Here is a 21,345-nt window from a genome sequence, read left to right as displayed (position 1 = left end):
TGCAAGTACATCAAAAAGTTGATCATTTATTTTTTTTTTTCGAAAAATTCTTACACAATAATGAGTCAGCTGGGATGAAAATACACGGTAAAATTTGTCGGTGAAGCATCACATTTTTCCTTCGCCGGGAACGGCCACCGCGGTTCAATGCACCTCGGTATGCTTGTGGACGTGGACGGTTCCGCTTCCCGATCCAGACTTGTTGTTCAAAAACTGGTTCACCGCACTCAAGGTCGAGATGGGAATCTGCAAAAGGACAATAACGGTTCAAGTTCTTGTAAAAGTGAAGGGATGCGAGATGACTCACGTTGAAGATATCATTCCAGAAGTTCGAGTTGAGAGTGGCGCCGGCGTTGACCGTTGAGGTTTGGGTTTGGGTCGATCCTCCGCCGCTGTGGCCGTTAGAGTCGAAGCGGGTCTTGACGTGAACCTAAATTGTTAAGGTCGTAGTTAAATTTAGGATTTTAAGTTAGTTTTAAACTGAACGCTATGAACTACAGTGGATCATCACCAATATTTGCTAAATGAAAGTGCCAATGGTGTACCTCTTTTTGAATTTCGGAATCGTGGTGATGTTCCTGCTCTACAAAGACGGACGAAGATGGGCTCGGAATCGGGGCCGGATGTGCAAAGCCTGCAGCAATGTTTGTGAAAGCTTGGAAATCGAAGAATCGATTCAGATCTACACTGTTCGATACCGAACTTCCGACCTGAACACCCTGATCGTACGAGCTATCAACTACTGCTACCTGTTGTTGTGAGTTTAAATGTGAGTGAGGTGTGTTTTTTTTTATCATTAGTAACAAGATACATTTAAGCCGGTTAGTTTTTGTTCTACAGAAGGTTAAAGTGGCTTATTATTGAATATCCAACTCACCTTATGCGGGCGCGTGATGACCTTCTTTTTGTAGATGGTTTTTGTGCGGGTTTGGACGGGCTGTTGGACCGCCGGAGGCGCCTCCAGATCGGTGTGAACCTCCTTGACAAAGGTTTTGGTTCTGGTGTTGGAGTCGTACTCCTGGTGGTTAAAGCGCGTGTTGATCGATTGGGGTGCTGGCGGAACCTCATGAACCAGGATAGTCTGGAAATCAATTAAAAATCTTAATATCTCAAATACTTTTTTTTATCAACCTCAAATTACCTCACTCGGGGGCGCGGCTCCATTAGTTTGGCCCAGCTTGACCACCTTCCGGCTGATTCCTCCGGCGTGGGCTTCCGCTCCGGTTCCACCTGCTCCGCCTTCGCCGTTCAGGCCACCTCCGAGAGCGGCACTGGCGCCGACACCGTTGCCTGCCGTCGCCCCAGCGTACAGACCACCAGCGGTGCGAGCTATGTAACAAAAGTTATCAAGCTTATGAGTTTCATTTTCGATGGTAAAATTTCCGCGAATTTATTGAAATTTGGGTATTACTTACAGGTTAGTTGATTGCAAACGGGATTGTTAGGGGGCATGGACAAGCAAAACATTCAGCTTATTATGTAATTATGACTTAATATGCATGTGAAACACTTGCTAATACATTTTTAAAAACATCATTAACAGCTTTTCACGTAAATTAACATAAAGTACACTGAAATGAACAACATTTTAAATCACGTTTTAATCGGAAATACAGTTTTATTTAAGAAAGCATAATTTTAGCAAAATTATTTAGAATATTCAACGATTAAAAATAATTACAAAATGAACCTGAGCTCTTCTTGGCTTTGCAAAAGATTTTTTTGTTTAATTTCAAATTTTATTTAACATTTTATGCAGTCACCTAATGGTCCTAAATCGCAACAGATTATACATTATTCCAGACTCGAATTTCACTGGATAGTCGAATCATAAAAAAATACAAGATGGCAGTCAAAATGGCGGCGGTGAAGTATTGCAAAAAATGCATTTTTAGTTTAGTAGGCAATCAACCATTAAAATTTGACTAATATGGGGTCGCATAAATTTGATGTTTAAAGTAAGAAAATAAAAAATACGATTATCCGATGTCCCATACTAACTTTCGAATAATTGAACTTCGAATAATCAAGTCCGGACGGTATGATAAGATCAAGATATTTCGATTAAAATATTCGGAACGTGATATCCTTGATATTTGGTACCTCCCGTGAAAACCGGTGAGATTAATTTTTCGTTATTCTTCACATTTTAATTTTGTTTTATCCGTTAAATTTCCCAAGTAACATTTTAAGCTTTATCAAAGCTGTCACAACCGCTATAAAACCTATCAGCCAAAACCAACATTAAAACCACCAAGTCGTAACAGCCTCCCCAGAACCCCGATAAACCTCACTTAAAACCCAAAAGGACCTCCGCAAAAGTTGTTACGGCCTATTTATAAAACCCACATAGGAGTTCAAGGCTTTACAACGAAATCCTAACAACCTCCTTAAAGCCTTGATAAAGCCTTTGTTAAAACCTTGTTAGGAGTTAGGGAAAATGACATTTCATACGTCTTCATGCGTCTTATGACAAACAGATTTTATTCTGGCAAAAAAATGAGTCTTCGTCTTGCCAAATGAAATTATGGAGATGGTTGTCAAAAATGGTGATGATGATATGATAGATATTGGAGGTAATTGAAATAATTTCAAACCTTATTTCTCGAAATTGGTGGCTCAAATTCAGCTGCGGTTAAAATTTTATTGATGATTGTATGGGAGATAGAGCCAAAAAAATCAACTCGCTTCATCAAAAATCATTATTTTGTAATCATAGTTTTTAATGTTAAAAAATATTGTGTTGCAAATCTTTGCAAAAAATGTTCAAATTATGTTTGAACTTCTGTGGCTATGCTAACGATGTCACAAATTCATCATAATTGTGTGTTTTCATCAAATTTATGATTTTTAATTTTTTTCTGCCAAGATGGCGGTCAATCATATTCAATCAGAGCACGCGTTTAGCGCCATATTTATGCACTGCTTTTTGGCCGCGATAAATGCTCTATTAGGAGCTTATGGTTTTAAGTGAGCTTTTTGCATGCCTAATGGCACTTGACAGCTACAACACCCTTGGTTTTAACAAAGCATGCGATAAAACCGTTTGGCATGGCATTGCCATCTGGTTTTCAAGCCTCTATTAAAACTTTCATAAAACCTTATTGAAAGCCAGTCGGCTTTTATTTTCTCCCGGTTTTATGTCCGAGGCATAAAACCTTGTTAGAACCTATTAATTAGCTCTTGCTTGTTGGTTGCGGTGAATGCCCAAATAAAACTATTAAGCAATCAAGATGCTACAATAAAACCTTAATAAAACTTGCTGGTGGCTAGTTGGTTTAAAAATGTTACTTGGGTTGCAATATTTTATTCTGTTTTATTTATTTTTTATTGTAAGCTCGATTATTAAAATAGCGATGATATTATTTTTGAATGATTGAAAATATGTTTTCCAAGGGGTATTTTTTGTTCGTTTGTTCATTGAAATCAAGTTATAGTACGCATTTCGACTTGACAAAAGTGTTAATTTTTTATTTGATTTTGAATTCAATAAAAAATGCGCAAAAAATACAAATAAGGTTTATTTTTTAATAAGGTTTTAGCTTTGCAATGACTATTTTTAAAACAATAGATTTGTATATATTAATGATATTTTTTTATTTTTTCTCATGATAATTTTGTTAAATGCTCGAATCATTAAAAACTTATGCACGTCATAACCATTACATATTTCATGCACTACTAATCAATCAATTATCTAAAAATAGTAAAAGTAAAAAAAAAATTATAAACTAGCCTACTTCAAATTTCAATTTTTTTTTTAATAAAAATGAAACTTTTTCAAAAATACTCATTTGATTACATTTTTTTAGAAAATAAAAATATAATTCGGTAAATACGTGAAAAAAGTTATTGATTTCTAGTGCATCAACCGTAACTTTATAATACGATGACCCTAGATGCTCGCCTGAAAACATGATCTCATTAGGTTAAGGTTTAGTGGGTCTACCCGAATGTTTATAGGAGATTTTGAGCTATTCATGGTTTTCATGTTCAACATACCTTAGGAAACGATTGTTAATTCTAGATTAAATTTTCAAAAGGAAACCCATGATTCATAGGTTGTTTTGATAATTGACTCTAGAATTGATTTAATTGCATACTTCAAAGTTTTATTTCCTCAATTTCTGAAATTTCACAAAAATTTCTTTGATTTGTTGTTAGTTTCAAGCTTGAAATATAATATTAGGTCTATTTTTTTGTTTTAGTTTTTTGTTAAAACATATTTTTAATAAAGATGCTTTTAACTGTCCTCGAAAGCAATTACATTTTTAAATGAGATTCTAATATACTGTGAAACCCCGGTTTGACACCAATCGATGTTAAACGAACGGGGTGACCGTCCACCGAGGGGTCTTAACGGCCCATGTCACTTCCACTGACAGTAGAGTAATTTTATAACACAATTTCCTGCCAATAAATTAAATTGCAAATTTTGGACAAAAATGCTACAGAATTATCTCAAGCCACCATGCGCACCCACGTGTATCGTGTATGCAAAAATGAGGCCGTGCGTATAATTCAGGAAGCCCAAATCTATCATACCTTCACGAAACTTACTTTACTCACATCAACTTGAAAAATATCGAGTTGTGGAACAGAAAACAGTTTGTTAAAAAGATTGCAAAATGTTCAACAATCAACTAGAAACCATTTTTTATCTTTTTTAAAGGTTTTTTTTTGTTGCTGATTGAAAATAGTAACTTCTACTTTAAAGCAAAACTATCTTTCCTGGGTTGATCGCTGTTTAAAGGCATCATAATAATAACTAAGTGATCCGAGCTGAGTTTTCCTAGTTTTAAAAATTGATATTTTGTAATATTTTTTTCAAGATTACGTTCTTCAATAAAGTAATGTTCACTTCAGGTTATGTAGTAAAATTCACCATTGATTCACAATTGGTAAACATTATTTTCACCAATTATACACGATTCACAGGGTTTGTCACTTATGCACTGTTGAAGTCACTTAGGTTGTTAGAATACACAGAGAAACCGGTTTGTCTGAAATTAGTCACAATTATAAGACACCACAATTGCAATCACTACCGTCCTTTGGGCGATCGCAGCACATATAATTAGTTGGGCCGACCCATCACTCTTCACATTACTTAATTGTTAACAAGCAAAAAACAAACGAATGTTAAGGGGATGATCAATGAAGCAGTTAGTTGTGGTTTTTTTTTCGTTTCTCGTCTTTGAGTGTTTTTATTTCACCAACTCTGCTGCCGTGAATCCTGTTTTTGATATTTTGATTAGTTTCCGCAAGTCATGGATCGGGGGTTTGTTTTGCGTCAGCAGAGCACAACAAAAAAAAAAATGAGTAAATCGAATTATTTTCGCCCCGGTGACCTAGCAAAAGCTCCCAGGAAGCCTCCCAAGCCATTACCGTTGCCGTCCAGAATTCCACCGAGGCCTGCGCCGGCCTGCTGTCCGTGGGGCGTTCCGGCCGATGCCGAGAGTCCTCCGTGGGCCGCATTTCCGGTCAGTAGACCACCTAGTCCTGCCTCGGCATGGTAACCGCCAAAGTTTACTCCAAATTTGCCGTCCTTAAAGGTGAGGAACTGCGCGGGAAACAGAAATAAGTCAAGGTGGATTAGTTGAGGGAAGTGAGACTTGAGTGAGCATTGAAGGTTGAAGGGCTGTCGTAAAGTCGAATCAATTTTACGCTGCTTAATCAGTATGTGTTTAGAAGTTTGATGGTCAAGTTCAAGGCGATGCTTCAACATTGTCAGTAACTAAAAGCTTCCTGAAGCGTTCGAAATTTCAAACAAGTCAAAGCCGCACCATTATCGCTAATTGGAATGTAGTTTTCTAACGCCATACCACGAGTGTCACGAGTGAGTAAGCCGATGAATCGCAGATGAGCATACAAATTTTCCTTAGAACAATTCCGCCCGGACTCAGTCACGCCTCGGCGGCTTAGGCGCCGGTACAATTCCGTTAAATCTGGTACCTGATCAAGCCGTTTTTTCTCACTAGCTATATATGATAATTACCCTTTTTTATCATTACTATTCCCCTTTTGCGATCGCAACTATTCAATGTCAACTGCTGCAGCCGGTGAGGTAGCTTTCAGTTTTTGCTTCCTCGACTGCAACCATACAACATGATTGACTTGTTACTGAACTTGTTTTTTTACCCCCCGTCTTTATCTGAGCGGTCGAGTGTGTGGAGGAGAGCAATTTGCACCACTCTCAGCAGTAGTAGCAAACAGAAGCAGCTATTGTTTGATAATTTTAAACCGTAGAGGCGAGTAAGAATTAGAAAGTTGGCTATTTTTAGCAAAACGCCAACAAAGAAATCAATTCTGAGGGTATCAAAAATTCGAATTCCGCCGGCATTGAAATGCGCAAAACGCGCACTACGCGATGATAATTCCAATTTTAGGCGCTCTCAGAACAAAAGCTTAAGATTTGCATGATTGATATTCATTTCATGCGCGTTTGGACAATTCGCAAAACATATTTGTTGAACAACGTGTCCTAGAAAAAAGGAGTTGGAAGAAAAATCCGGTTGGGTGGCAATGGTATTTTGCAGCTCTATTTTTGTTAATATCATCTAGTACTAAAATTATGAGGAATGTCTGGCACATAATATGTCATAAAATCGTTCAAGAAATTGGGAAAAAATAAGTAATGATCTATAAAATGTATTTGTATATGTATTTTATTTTTCAAAAATATACCGAAGGTACAACCTTTTTTGTAAACAATGACTTGAATGATGTTTCATTAAAACTAAAAATGTCAATGTCAACAACTGCTAGTTCATTTACGGCCAAAAAATAAGAACTAAAATTTTGGAAAATAACCACGTGGAATAAATTATTCAAAGAAACCAGGCGCCTCCATGGGTTTATTCTCAGAAAGGGAGATTCTAAGGAGGCGTTTGGTTTCTTACAAGTATTCCACAGAATTCATTACCGAAATTTAAGACATTGAAAACAAAAGAAACAAAACTGCACAATAACAAAATTCAAATAATGTTTCCTTCTAGATTACGATAATTTTGAATATTTGCTTTTAAAGGGGTGACCCACAAACAACGAGGATTTCTTTTTTGAAAATTTAGATCCCCCCTCGTCATTGCAAACAGTTGTACATACAACAGCAACAAAATTGTATGGATCCTGGACAATCACCAAAAATACTTGAATAATCTCTAAGAAACACGTTCTACATTTCACACCATTGCATATAAAATTTTATTTGCTAAAAAGTTAATTTTCACTTAAATGAATAATAATTTTACCCTTTCAAATTAACATATCTCCAAATTTATCGTTTTTTAAGTAATCTTTTTGTGAAGTTTGCAAACAGATTTGGATAGCATTTTTAATTTAGCTTGAAATATTTTGGTATTGTTTTCAATGTATTTTTAATTTTGAGAAACACTTTTCAGAGTTAAATTTATTGGTTGCCTCGTAGTAACGATTAAGTTATATTTCTAAAAATAAGTGTTTTATTCTTTTATAATCAATATTTTTTTTAAAGAGGTACAAACACAATACATAAGCAACAATAAAATTTAAATGAAATATAATTTTATCATAAAAAACGCTCATTTATTTTCTTGTTCAAATGATTTGATCTGTTCAAAAGAGAAAAGAACTCTGCAAAGTTTGCTTGAAATAAATATTTTATTATATTTAAATAGTCAATGAAATGTTATGTCAAACATGAGCATTTTGTGTAGTGATGAAAATCCAGAATAAAATTACAAACATCATCAATTCCAAACATTTGATTGAATTCTTTGGACCACCTTCATGTAAAATTTCAAGACCAACGTTGCCTCAATTTATTTTACGGTCTGGTTCAAGTTTTTGAGTAAATTCAGAATCAGTTTGATTGAAAAAAAAATACTTTTTTAATTGGCCTGTAATTGAAACTATTTTTTTGTGGTCATTTTAATTTTAAATAAAGTTCACTTATTTTCTAAATTTTCATGCGGTTCTATAAGTTTTCTATAAGTAATGGGGTTTCCTATGTTTCTTCAAAAACTTTAGACTTTAGATATGACTTGTATTTGCATTGACAATAATCATTTACAAGAGGAAATTAGGCGTATAGCTAAATAAAAAAAATCCAACTTGACTCAAATAATTGATAATTTATTTGAATTCAATTTCAAACATCTGCAAGAAGATCCGTGGTGATTCACACAAACCAACCTAATGTTTAGAAATGTCACGTTTTTTTATGATTTTATCAACATTTTAAGCATCGTGGTTACAAATTAATAAGAATTTATTTTTGAACACATTTATTTTCGGAATTATAGTTTTAGCCAAGTAAATTGAGATTTATTTTTAATTTCATTAAGGCCGTTGCAAATATTTTTCAAAGTTTATGTCGGCCCCCCCAACCCCCTTCAAAGTTGGCCTGAATAATCAGGGGGCAAGAACTTCAAAATTTTAATGAAAATTAAAGTTTAATCAACTGAAAACCAGTTAAAATGCATTTTCCCGCGTTTATAATCATATTTGGCATGTTTGAACTCCTTTGAAAACATTTTAAATTTTCATGAAATACCTCCCATGAAAAGTTTTTTTTTTTGCGAAAAAAAAATCCGTCAGTACCTCAATATTTTCAAAACTAATGATTGGAAAGCAACTGGTACGCCTGTAAAATGCATTTTTAAACACTTTTTTCATCCAAATGTTGAATCCTAGGCTTGTAATTTCAATTTTTATATTTTTTATTTTTTTGCCCCCTTTCGACTGTGGTCAGAGCCGAGGGACATAAACTTCAAAAAATATTTGCAACGGCCTTAATTAAACTTGTTAAACTTTAAACTTTTCAAAAAATCATCCTGGAAAATGATACACCGTTTTTTGATGCTTCTCAAATCCTTATAGATATTAGAGGTATTAAAATTGTGTTTTTGCCTTCCTCACTGAGGTAAGGCTATAATCCTGCTCTAAAATTGAACTTTTTATTTAAAGCTCGAAAACCCACCTTGATGTATACATATCGACTCAGAATCGAAAACTGAACAAATGTCTGTGTGTATGTTTGTGTGTATGTGTGTGTGTATGTGTGTGTGTATGTGTGTGTGTATGTGACCAATAATGTCACGCAGTTTTCTCAGCACTGGCTGAACCGATTTTGACCAAACCAGTCGCATTCGACTTGGTTTAGGGTCCCATACGGTGCTATTGAATTGTTTGAAGTTTCGATAAGTAGTTCAAAAGTTATGTATAAAAATGCGTTTTCGCATATTTTCGGAAGTTGAATAAATGCCAGTAAACTGAACCAAACATCATCATGTTACACATCGTTAGTTAGGTAATTTGAAGACCTTTCCAATGAGTCCAAAACATTGATAATCTGGCAACCCTGTCTCGAGTTATAACCACTTAAGTGATAATTATGTACTTTTTTGTAGCCGGATCTCACTTAAATGTATGTAAACAATGTCCAGATCCATCATCCGACCCATCGTTGGTAAGGTAATCGAAAGACTTTTCCAACGAGTCTAAAACATTGAAGATCTGGCAACCCTGTCTCGAGTTCTGACCACTTAAGTGATATTTATGTACTTTTTTGTAGCCGGATCTCACTTAAATGTATGTAAACAATGTCCGGATCCATCATCCGACCCATCGTTAGTAAGGTAATCAATAGACCTTTCCAATGAGTCTAAAACATTGAAGATCTGGCAACCCTGTCTCGAGTTCTGACAACTTAAGATGCCACATATGAGCCCTTGAGTGATCCCGAGCATGGGTAAATAACAAAGGAAATGCGTACTAATACCTTACTCTGGTATCAATACCAAATTTTGGTATTCCTGGACCCTTTAAAATTTGTCTTAAGGATTATGCAAGAGCAAAATGTGCTATCATACCAATTTAAGGTATTGTTTTGATATTGCAAAATTGCCGAATTTGTCAATGGTTGGACACCACATTTTGGTATTCTTTTGGTATTAAAGTGTTTTATCAAATTCCTCTGAAACTATGGGAAAATGTTGACCAATTTTGACAAAATAATTAATTTTGCGCTAAAATGATGTCTCAAAGCAAATGCTTTCATTGAAAACCGGAAATTTCAAACTTGATTTTAAACATTTTTGATATACCCCCTAAAGAAATGACTTGAAATTGTGGAAAATTTTCTAAGTCAGGATGGCACATTTTGGTATTATTTTGGTATTGAAGTGTTTCATCAAATTCCTCCGAAACTATGGGAAAATTTTGACCAATTTTGACAAAATAATTAATTTTGCGCTAAAATGATGTCTCAAAGCGAATGCTTTCATTGAAAACCGGAAATTTCAAACTTGATTTTAAACATTTTTGATATACCCCCTGAAGAAATGACTTGAAATTGTGGAAAATTTTCTAAGTCAGGATGGCACATTTTGGTATTATTTTGGTATTGAAAGGTTTCATCAAATTCCTCTGAAACTATGGGAATTTTTTTTATAAATTTTGATGAGATAATTAATTTTGCGCTAAAATGACTTGAAACCCAAAAAGGTTAAAGCTGATTTTCAATTTTTTTTTATATACCCACTAAGATTTTTTTTAAAACGTTGAAATTTCTCTAAGTTGAGATAACTAAATACTTTGAAAAACGAGTTAATCGACAGATTATATAATTTTGATGAATTTCAATCCAGTTTCATTTTAATAACACTTATTTTTCAATCTTGTTATTTTTTAGAATCTTCAAGAACTTCAAGCACAGGCCGTTCATCAATGACAAATGCATTCAATGTGGTGAAGAATATCACTAAGAACAACATGGAATCATCAGGTGAGTAGATTTGGCTGTTGCATATGGAACATTTCCGTTTTTTCACTAACTGCAACTGTTGCACTAAAAATGGTATGAAAATACCAAATTTAGGTATTTCTTGTGCAAATACCAGCGACCAAAATGTGCTCTTGGTTGCCCAGTAATAGATGGTAAAATACCATCAAATCATACCAAAATCATGTATGTGGAAGACCACAGGAATACCAAAATATGATTTTCCAAGGGCGCGGGAATACCTAAAAATTAAACCATGGCAATACCAAGTTTTGGTATTCAAGCAATGTTCAAAAATCCAGAAGGCCTCAACTTGGTATTGAAATGGTTTTATTTTGAGGTATTATTTTACCCTTGGAATAACATGGTTTGGTATTGTTGTGCCCTTCCACATACAAGATTTTGGTATGATTTCATGGTATTTTACCATCTATTACTGGGCAACCAAGGGCACATTTTGGTCCCTGTTATTTACCGAAGTAATACCAAAATTTGGTATTCCCGTGTTATTTACCCCTGCTCGGGATATGTGTGTTTTTTTGTATTCCGGAACTTAACGAAATCAGATGAAATTTGTGTCCAAACCCATCACATATCACCCATTGTTTGAAAAGAGTGACGAAGGCACCAACCACATAGGTGGATTAAGTTAGTTTTTTATGATGTTTATAACAGAAACTTACTCATAATTTTCTAGCGAACTTGACATAAGGGTCATAGTGGGCCAAATTCCACAATAATTTTAAAGCCCGTTTTGTGACCACTGATTTCAACCATAAAAATGTGATTTTCACGGGTTTGGTTATATCAATGAAACTCAACTCTTTTTGAAGGTTTTTCAAAAGGACCTCTCTCGGATAACTATGCGTATTTTTTTTAAGTTAAAAGATTATTGTCTTGTTTGTTCTAATTTCACCATCTTTAAAAGGGAATTTGGCAGATTCGTCGTCGAATTCCACCAGATAATGGGACAATTTTAGTAAAATTCTTGGACAGTGGCTGTGACAATTTTGATTTATTTTGAGATCCTTGTTTTTCCTTTTTGAAAAAAAAACCGAATGAATTTACACAAATTTATTCTGGACATTTGAAAATATTTTATAGCTAGGATTTAGTCTGAAAAAGCGTTGTGATTGTCTATTAAAATATAATGACATAACTTGTATTTTTTGATACTTCAATTCCAAATTTAAACTTTCTGTATGATTCCCACGATTTAAAAAACAGGCATGATTTTGTCTGCAGTTCAAAAAACTGATTCTTAATCTTGAAATAATTCCATACAGTTTGATAACTTCACTTAATTGAATTAATGTTATAAACATATGATTAATAAATGGGATTTTTTCTTCTCATCAAACCCACATGCTATCAAGTCGTTCGCACCTTCCAACGTTCCATGATTCAACTTTCATTTTAACAGCGTAGCTTCACATATTAAATTCAGAATATTAAATCAGTCCTGAAATTTCTTCCCTTTTGCTTGTATCATTTTTGCATAATTTACTGGCCATTTCGCCGAAATCCACTCGTGGCTACAGTTTCAACCATGACTTGGCCAGAATTTTATCACTTTTTACCTGAGGAGCCGCCGCGCTCAAGCTAATCTGAGCCAGCACCACTGTCACAGCCAAAACCACAGCTAATCCCTTCGAGATCATCTTGCCGGTTGTGCAATATGAAACTTTCCGTCCCTCTGGAGACTGATTAACGATTCTGATTAAAATTTACAATCACTGCTGTTACACACACGCCCACACACGTGTGATAATCACTGGCGATCGCGTCACAATTCTTGATCGAACGAGAGACTTAAGCCACCTTGCTGAGCTGTTGCGCGCTCGACTGATCGACTCGCACTGAACGGTGGCGATCGCGACGCCAGCTTCTTTAATGTTTCTGTTACGATGCCGGTGCGGTTGATTGGGCAGCGCAATTGAGAATATCATGCTCATAAGCTGCCCGGTTTTGCAGGACTGACGTAGGATATCGATTCAAGTGCAGCAAACGATCCAGGGAACAAAGTTTGGTGAGTTAAGAAAAAAACAGGTTGTTGGGACGCTTGGATTTTTTTATTCGTTATTCTTGCGTATTTTTCACGATCATCATCGCACGCAAATAGGACTAGAAATACGAACAAGAGGATGAACTAAAGAGAACGGTTCATACATGTTAATAGGATTCTGACCTGTTTACGGGGGAGCTTCAGGTGCGTTCACTGTGAAGATCTTTAAAAGGGTTGAGATTATTCCAGACACCGTTTGCTTTTGATAGCCAAATCTAGTTCCTGGTGAGATGTGACAACGTTTTGATACTCAATTTTATTTGAAGTTCTTAAGATATAAAATCAGAAAAAAATACATCGTCAGTTGTGTGCTATCTTGTGACAACGACCATTTAGTACATTTCGAGAAAATCGATTTTTAAAGTTTGTTGGTAAATAATTTCAAAATTATGAATGATAGAGCCAAACTTTTTGAAGCAATCGGTTCGTATACTATCGCTTAACAAACGCTCCAAGTTTCAACTAATTTGGTTACACCAGTTAAAAGATACAGTAAATAATGTAAACAAAAATTTGAAAAGCACGTGTCACAAGTGTGTTTCGAAAGTAAAATTGTACTACGTGTCACAAGTGTGCACAGAATTCCCATACAAACTAAAATAGGCTTAAATCAATAGATTAACCGACTTAATCAGTATATTTTCAAAAACAAAAGGTTGCATTGCCTTTAGAAAGTATGTGTGTACATAAATTTGTGAAAAACAAGAAAAAAATTCCACATTGGAGCGACCGTGGCTGACTGGTTACGGTGTTCGCTTTGTAAGCGAATGGTCCTGGGTTCGATTCCCATCTGCTCCCAACGAGAAAGTACAGGAAATACAAATCTTGAAACTCTGAACATGAACGAAAAATCAAAGTCGCTCGAGTCGGGGTTCGATCCCCCGTCCTTTGGATCGGTAAGCAAAAATGCTAACCACTAGGCCATCGAAACTTGGTGTTCTATAACTGGAATTAGGAATACTGTTACTACTATATACGCGCTGGGTCCTTGTCCATTTGACAAGGGTTCGGAAGTTCTAAATAACGTTTGAATCCGATTGATGCAAACGTTCTTCAGGGCGGGGTTTGTCGATAAAGCTGAAGTACCTCGCGCTCGGCTAGCCAGCGTAGAAATGGGTCACCGAAGCTCGGCAGAGCTAACACCTTCCAAATGCCTATGAGAGTTATTTGCAAGTATAAAAAAAAAAAATGTAGATCTAAAAATACATGGAAACAACTCAATTTGTAAGAAGCGGCCGCGTGGTCCCGTTTGGTTGGTTGCACACACGCACACACACACACACAACAAGAAAAAATTTCCACATTTTCCAACAACATGTATGACGTGTCACAAGTGTGCACGATCATTTTGATGATAAATTTTTCTATGTCACAAGTGTGTATTGCGATATCCGGGAAACGGAAGCGAGTTTCCAAAATCGGGTAAAAGCATCTTGTAGTGTTTGTTAAGTATAGCAAAACGTCATCATTAACTCATTTTCGACCAAAATAGTCTATGTCACAAGATAGCACACAGCTGACGATATTTTGAAGTGATTTTTTTATATTTGTATCTTGGAGGACTTGATTAATCGTTTAAAGCACCAAGCGCCTCCAGCAAATGAAAACTAACTTTAACCGTTTCAATTACAATGAGTTGTATGCGCCATAAAAAAAATGACGTAGCATATTGTTTTTAATTTTGTTGAACCCTCTCTACCTCTGGTAGAACTTTGCCCTTCGGAACCCAGTCACTTTACATGGTTCGTCAACTTCCCTCTCCCCAAAAATGCTACGTTACGGCGTCAATTAGACAAACTTCAGCAGTTTGGACTTGAAACACATTTTTACCGATAATGATAGTAAAAAAAGTCTGTTAACAAAAGTTCAATTAAAGGTGCCATCCAAAAAAGACGTCACATTCTTGGGCTCAAGGAGTAATGGGTTTGAAGCGTCTGAAAAAATGCTACGCCATTTGTGGATGGCGCATACAATAAAATACGCGTGATGAGGAGTCAGGGCTTTTGGATAACTAATAAACTTCGTATAAACTACTCAAATGCCAACAAAATTAGTTTTAAAAACTACTAAGAACATAATCATCTTTGATTGACGCAACAACGCTTATGACACAACTTAAAATTTAAAAGTCAATAAAGCAGGGGTGACCAAAGTATGGCCCGCGGGCCAAACGTGGCCCGCGAATGATTTTTTGTGGCCCGCGGACCTATTTTGAGTGATCATATAAAATGGCCCGTTGATTATTTGTAAAGCGATTTTATACTTCTTAGAATGAAGGTATTTTTTGAACATTTTATGTTTATTTTTTATTTATTTGTCGATTCACCATATTTTGATTCCCATTTAACGACACAAATATATTGTTTAAAAATCTTTCTAAGTTAATGAGACGGTAGTCAGATTCGTTATCCAACTGTCATGAGTTTAAATCCCGAGATCATTATTATCATGTATTAATATGTCATACTTATATTTTTGCTTTTATTACAGTTTCCTACCAAAGTCAAATTTGAACGTTTCATAAACATTCTCAAAAATGTTTGATGAAAATTTGATTTTTGTCATATGGAGAAAAGTTGCCCCGACCCCTCTTTGATTTGCGTGAAACTTTGTCCTTAGGGGTAACTTTTGTCCCTGATCACGAATCCGTTTTTTGAACATGCGAAAAAGAGGTGTTTTTCAATAATTTGCAGCCTGAAACGGTGATGAGATTGAAATTTGGTTTCAAAGGGAAAAAAAGGGGTTTCAAAATTCCGAAAAAAACGTATTTTTCATCGAAAAATATACTACAAAAGTTTTAAAAACTCTGCCATTTTCCGTTACTCAACTTTTTTTTGTCTTTTTTGCATGTTCAAAAAACGGACCTCGGATACGTGATCAGGGACAAAAGTTACCCCTTAAGACAAAGTTTCACGTAAATCGAAGAGGGGTCGGGGCAACTTTTCTCCATACGACAAAAATAAAATTTTCATCAAACATTTTTGAGAATGTTTATGAAACGTTCAAATTTGACTTTGGTAGGAAACTGTAAAAAAAGCAAAAATATAAGTATGACATATCAAATCATAATAATAATGACCTCGGGATTTGAACTCATGACAGTTGGATAACGAATCTGACTACCGTCTCATTCTAGCAGACAAAATGTTGAAATCGGAGGAATAAGACTGTTGAAATATTTTTCAAAGGTTTTGTTACCCCAATTCTTCTCATAACCTTTAAAATCGGCTCGAAAAATGAGGGGCAAAAATATTTTTTATTTCTTTTTTTTTAAATAACGAAAATGTTCAAAAAATAACAAGAATTTCTAAAAATTTCTAAAATATCGTAATTTATTTTTCTAAATAATCTTTTTCATACATTTGTCCCGCAAGCTCATTTGAACTTCAAATTTTGCCCGGCATCCAAAAACTTTGAGCACCCCTGCAATAAAGGAATTATTTTTTGTTGCGGGCTGTTGGGTTTGGACCAAAGCCGTTTCAATTGACTAATGGTACGTTCGTTTGAACAGCTAGTGCGGCACAGAGTGCTGGACTCGTCGGTGCCAGTTTTGCTTCAATCGAACGTCATTTGTCAGTGTGCGTGGAACTCGCATGAAACTGAAAAAAAATATCGAGTGCGACACTAGAGTTTCAGTTCCAAGATCGAACTCGTGGGGAACTAGTGCGAGTTTCTTCAAAGAAACACTTAGCTCTGCTCTGAGTGCGGCACTCAGTGTGGAACTAGCCCTCAAACTAACGTACCTACCATAAGTTGCTACATTTAAATCTCGGATTAGTTTTCAAATGACCGAAGAGCCAGTTGTAAACAAAGCCGTTTTTCGATCGGTTCTCGATCAATTTACGAATTATCAAATTCAAAAATATTTTGAATTGTTCATCTACTCGTCCTGTAAATGCCCTTTACTGAAAAACAAATTAAAATTTGATTTGTTCTAGAGCAAAAATCAAATAAGTGACGGAGGTCGCGATGGCTGTTACGAAGTATTGCAAATTAACCAGAAAAATTTTTAGAATGCATCAATCAAAACATGGTTTTCAAGATATCGTCATACATTTTTATTTTAATTTACTGTTTCTAGCGTTATTTCTGGACTAACTCTGTTTTGATGCCTCATATGTTTTTTTTATATAATTAAATTTCGTCTTTTCGAAAACTAAGCAATGATTGATATACAATGCAATTTGGTTGTTGGTTTTAAATAAGGCCATACAAAAAATAAATGTCTATGTAAATTGTCCATGGCGGGGGGAGCGTGTTCATTTTTTTTTGTAACGCCATCTTCGCTTAGGGATTACAGTTAAACCTCGCATTGACGCGCAGGCATTACGCTTTTTATTTCTACTATTACACCGCACACCCAAAATGTCAAAATCACGCAGTGGTAGGGGAACTATCCCTTTTCTCAGCCTATTTCTGTTATCCGCATATCAGCACTTTGATTATGAATTACAGCTTTTATAAAGTGTTTTTGACTGTTCCAAAGTAATAAATAGCTCAAATAAAAGTGAGCAAGCAACTCTTCATTGTAGATACATCTGAAAATGTTGATTTAATAGCGAAAAACGATAAAAGTGATGAAAATCGGTCGAACGGCTTAGAGTGATTAAAATGGGTATATTTCCCCTACCAACATTAAAAAAGGGTTCCGGGCGTGTACCATAGGGACGAGGCGTTACATCGTGCTGCCACCTGGTTTTTTTTAAGCGCAAGAGTGTAAAAGTGCTGAGTCATCGTCTAAAAATAGACGGCGTCCTATCTCGCCCAGCAAAATTAGGTCGATAAAGTAGTCGGTTTCGATGAGCAAAAGTGGAAAACGTGGTCTAAAAATAGCGACGCCATCTCCCTATTGGTAACGCCATCTTCGCTTAAAAATCTGGATACAGTAGTTGGGAAGGCAAGTGTGAGGAAAAATGTTTTCTGATTAAATTTCATTTGGCAAGTTGTCACACTGGCAGCAGTTTTCTGTGATTGTAGGGTGTGTCAAGAAAGCACAAGCAGATCGAATTACTATTATAATAATAGGAGGATGGCGTCGCTATTTTTAGATCACGTTTGCCATTTTTCCTCTATCGAAACCGACTACTTTATCGACATCATTTTGCTTGGCGAGATAGGACGCCGTCTATTTTTAGCAACCAAAACTTTGGTACTTTTTAGGCTTCAGTGACATTGTATGCAGATGACAGCCGAAGCATCCCCGTGATTTTTAGACGATGACTCAGCATTTTTCCACTTTTGCACTTCAAAAAACCAGATGGCAGCACGATGTAACGCCACGTCCCTATTATATTATGAAGAGTGACAGAAATGCACTGAAGTTTAACTGTTTTTTGTTGAATATCTCTGGATTGAAATCGATTTTTTAGGATCTGAGATGATCAAAAGGTTTACCTGTTTAGTTCATTTTGGTCCAAAATCAACGTGCGGTTAGATAGCACCATCACGATAGCCTACTCACACAACAGTTACCCCGAGCCCTCTTCGATTTTCGTGAAACTTAGCTTTAAGGAGTAATTTTGGTCCTTGATCGTGAAACCGATGTCCATTTTTCGATATCTCGTGACGGTAGGGAAGTAGAACTCCTTCTATATGTCAGCCACGTTTTCCAAAAAAGCTCGAAATAGCGAAGAGATTGAAATTTGGTGGACTTTTATGCAAAATTGCACGCTCAATTTGATAGTGTACTCAAAGCCGCCGCGTATTTTCCATTATTAAACGCTAAAAATAGATTTAAGCAAAACATATTTATGTATGAAATGTATTCCAAAATAGACCCATCTCTCCTACTCAAAATTTGCCTCCAGGTGGCAGCACAATCGTCATGGAGATTTTCTCCCCTTCCCAGCGCTAAGCGGCATCTAGCGGTCAAAGCAAAGGGAGCGCGCTTTTATTACGTAACGCAGTAGGGTAAAAATCCCAATTTTTTTGTTACGTAATAAAAGAACGCTCCCAAACTGACAGTTTGCTGAATTGCGAAACTGACCGGAATTCAGTTGGTTTCCAACAGTTTTTTGTTGAGTGAAAATCATTTCTGTGCAAAATAGTGTCAATTCCAGCCCGAAATGGACGAAATAACCCAGTTCAAGCTGTGGGCTTCCAAGCTGGGCTGCCCGCTGGACAAAATTCCGGCCGATGAAACGCTCAAAAAGTGAGTAGATTTTCGATGTGAGTTTGAAATTGTTTTTAAATTATCCAATGCCCCATTCTAGATACATCCGCGGCAAGCAGAGTGTCGTGTTCCGGCACATTATGAACCAGGTCCGGCCACGGCAGGAGATCGTGCACATGCGGAACAACGTTCTCGTGGCCAAGCTGCAGCAGTTCCAGGAGCTGGGAGGCGTGCTGGCGGTATGGATTGGCACCGCCTGCTTTGAATGAATTTGATTTGAACTTGCAAAGCATGTTTTTTTTAACTTTTAGAAATCGAAACTGAATCAAATGCCTGAAGAATTGCAACGATTTGAAAAAGTAAGGAAGCTGCATGCGAAAATTGCCGAAACTAAACAGCGAATTCATAATTCGAAGAATGTGTTCGAGTCGGTTACCGCCAAAATAAGAGAAAAGAGTCAGTTAGTTTAAAAAAAAATGTTAGCTTAAATAAATAACAATTTTATTTTTAGATGTTCAAAAGGTCCAGACAACTGGGAAGCTGCATGAGATGAACGACAAGCTGGCGTATTATCGAGCAATCGAAGGCTTTTTAACGAAACAGTCCGAGAAGGAGGTTGAAATCAAGCAAACAATTGAGCAGTTGATGCCAGCCCGGATGGTCGAATCGTCCAAAACTAAGGCCAACGCTGTAGATGCGATCCAGTTGTGCTTGAAGGCATTGGAGGAGTTTTATGCAAAGTTCAGCGAACTCAAACAGGAGGGCTGCAAACAAGCCCAGCAGGTTCTATGGGCCACGATGAGATCGGCCGTCAAGGGAATCCCAAACTATCTTCTGTGGAGTGTCCTCATGGAGATTAAGGAGAAACAGCTGGCGGAAATATCCGAGGCGGATCGCAAGCAGAACGAGCTGGAGAAGAACGGAACGTTGTCCGACCACGACATGCTGCAGGTCAACATTGCCAAGTTGTGCGGGTCGCACATCAACCAGTTTGTGGATTTGGTGGCGATGAAGAAATCCGTTCAAGCCATGAAGGACGACTATCTGGCCAAGTACACGCCGTTCGCGCAGATGTTGGAGACCAAAATGAACCTGCTGAATGTGATGGACGACGATTCGGATGACGTACTGGAAGATTACATGCTGCAGTCGACCTCGAAAGACTTCAACCAGGGCCAGTTGGATTTTATGCTCAAAGAAATCGAACGCAAGAAGCAAGAAATCAAAATACAAACTCAAAAGCTCGACAACCACGAGCAGTTGTTGGCTCAACTGAGAGAGATTTACAGCGAAATTGATTCGTACTCCGAGCGCATGCAGGACGACATCCAGCAGTTGAACCAAATCAAAGAGAAAATCTCCTATTTCAAGCGATTCAGTCGTTACACCGTTCACAACATGCGTCAAAAGACAAACCCCAACCAGACGATGAATCTCAGCGAGCAATCGATGAACATGACTCGCATCGAAAACAGTAGCACCACCACAAACGGCCCAGTCTACTCCCCCGCTGCCCTCCCCCCCTACTCCAACGAACTAACCCTCCTCGCCCAAACTTCCTTCCTCAAGTTCAACAAATCCTCCAAAATGCCAATCTTCTCGCTCGAAACGCACATCTGCCTTTCGTCCTCCTCCGCCGAACCCACTTCCATCCTGTCCCTTCTCCCTGGCTGCTTCTCATCCGCCGAGCAATCCCTGCGCGAAGCGCGCAACCTTCAAAAGTTTGACGACCACATCAAAGCGTTCGCCAGCGACACCAAGCCGGAACTGGACACGGCTGCCGTCGACGGGGACTTGTACCGGCGGTTGTGGGCGGCGAATCACGAGCGAATCTGCGAGCAGCTGGACGAAATCGATGCCATCTCGGGCAATACGAGGCAAATCATTGAGAAGAGTCGCGTTTACTACGATTTTGTGCTGGCGAATCCGCTGCGGAAGTACGTTCCGCCGAAGAAGCTGTTCAATGGGCGCAATTATCGCGAGTATGAGAGTGAATATTTGATGTACTATCGGATGATTAATGGGACGATGGGGGGAAAGTGAGTTTGTGGTTAAAAATAAGATATTTTAGCATAAGAGCAGAAATAAATGTATTCAGTATTCAACCCGAATCTTAAGTGTAATTATTTTACGTTCCATCTAACGCGTGCAATGAAAGGCCGTAAAAGCAATGTCGAAACGCCCCTTCCAAAAGTTTCTACAGATTTATCGAAATCGTCGAAAATTTCCCTTCGTATATTCAAATCTCCGGATAATTTTAATCGAATCGCGACTTTTTTGTTGTTCTCTTTTATTTGGCCGTTGAGATCAATATGAATCCAAAATTTATTAATCAGGGAACATGTTATCCAAGAAGGCGGTGATGGAATACAGTCCTGCAGAACAGATTGAGGCAGGCGTTGC

The 21,345-nt window shown here is 37.0% G+C and overlaps 2 protein-coding genes across 3 annotated transcripts; one reads left to right on the top strand and one right to left on the bottom strand.

The window, feature by feature from the left end:
- On the bottom strand, positions 1-12,641 carry LOC120431121 (keratin, type II cytoskeletal 1-like). Of its 2 annotated transcripts, XM_052711381.1 has the most exons (7): positions 12,346-12,641; positions 5,389-5,563; positions 1,142-1,329; positions 878-1,081; positions 546-749; positions 308-430; positions 1-246 (listed from the first exon to the last, which is right to left on the bottom strand). In XM_052711381.1, the coding sequence occupies exons 1-7, from the start codon at positions 12,424-12,426 to the stop codon at positions 145-147; spliced, it is 1,077 nt and encodes a 358-aa protein (XP_052567341.1). In that variant the 5' UTR covers positions 12,427-12,641; the 3' UTR covers positions 1-144. The 2 variants fall into 2 exon arrangements, with proteins under 2 accessions (XP_052567341.1, XP_039452207.1); XM_039596273.2 differs by lacking the exon at positions 546-749 and having other exon boundaries at positions 12,346-12,637.
- A 6,149-nt stretch (positions 12,642-18,790) lies between these two features.
- LOC120431118 (augmin complex subunit dgt5-like) lies at positions 18,791-21,047 on the top strand. Its single transcript, XM_039596271.2, has 4 exons — positions 18,791-18,981; positions 19,043-19,181; positions 19,254-19,398; positions 19,454-21,047. The coding sequence occupies exons 1-4, from the start codon at positions 18,896-18,898 to the stop codon at positions 20,983-20,985; spliced, it is 1,902 nt and encodes a 633-aa protein (XP_039452205.1). The 5' UTR covers positions 18,791-18,895; the 3' UTR covers positions 20,986-21,047.
- Positions 21,048-21,345: the final 298 nt, after the last annotated feature.

Source organism: Culex pipiens, unplaced genomic scaffold (genome assembly GCF_016801865.2).
Source record: "Culex pipiens pallens isolate TS unplaced genomic scaffold, TS_CPP_V2 Cpp_Un0004, whole genome shotgun sequence".
NCBI lineage: Eukaryota > Metazoa > Arthropoda > Insecta > Diptera > Culicidae > Culex > Culex pipiens.
This window is presented reverse-complemented; position numbering and strand designations above follow the sequence as displayed.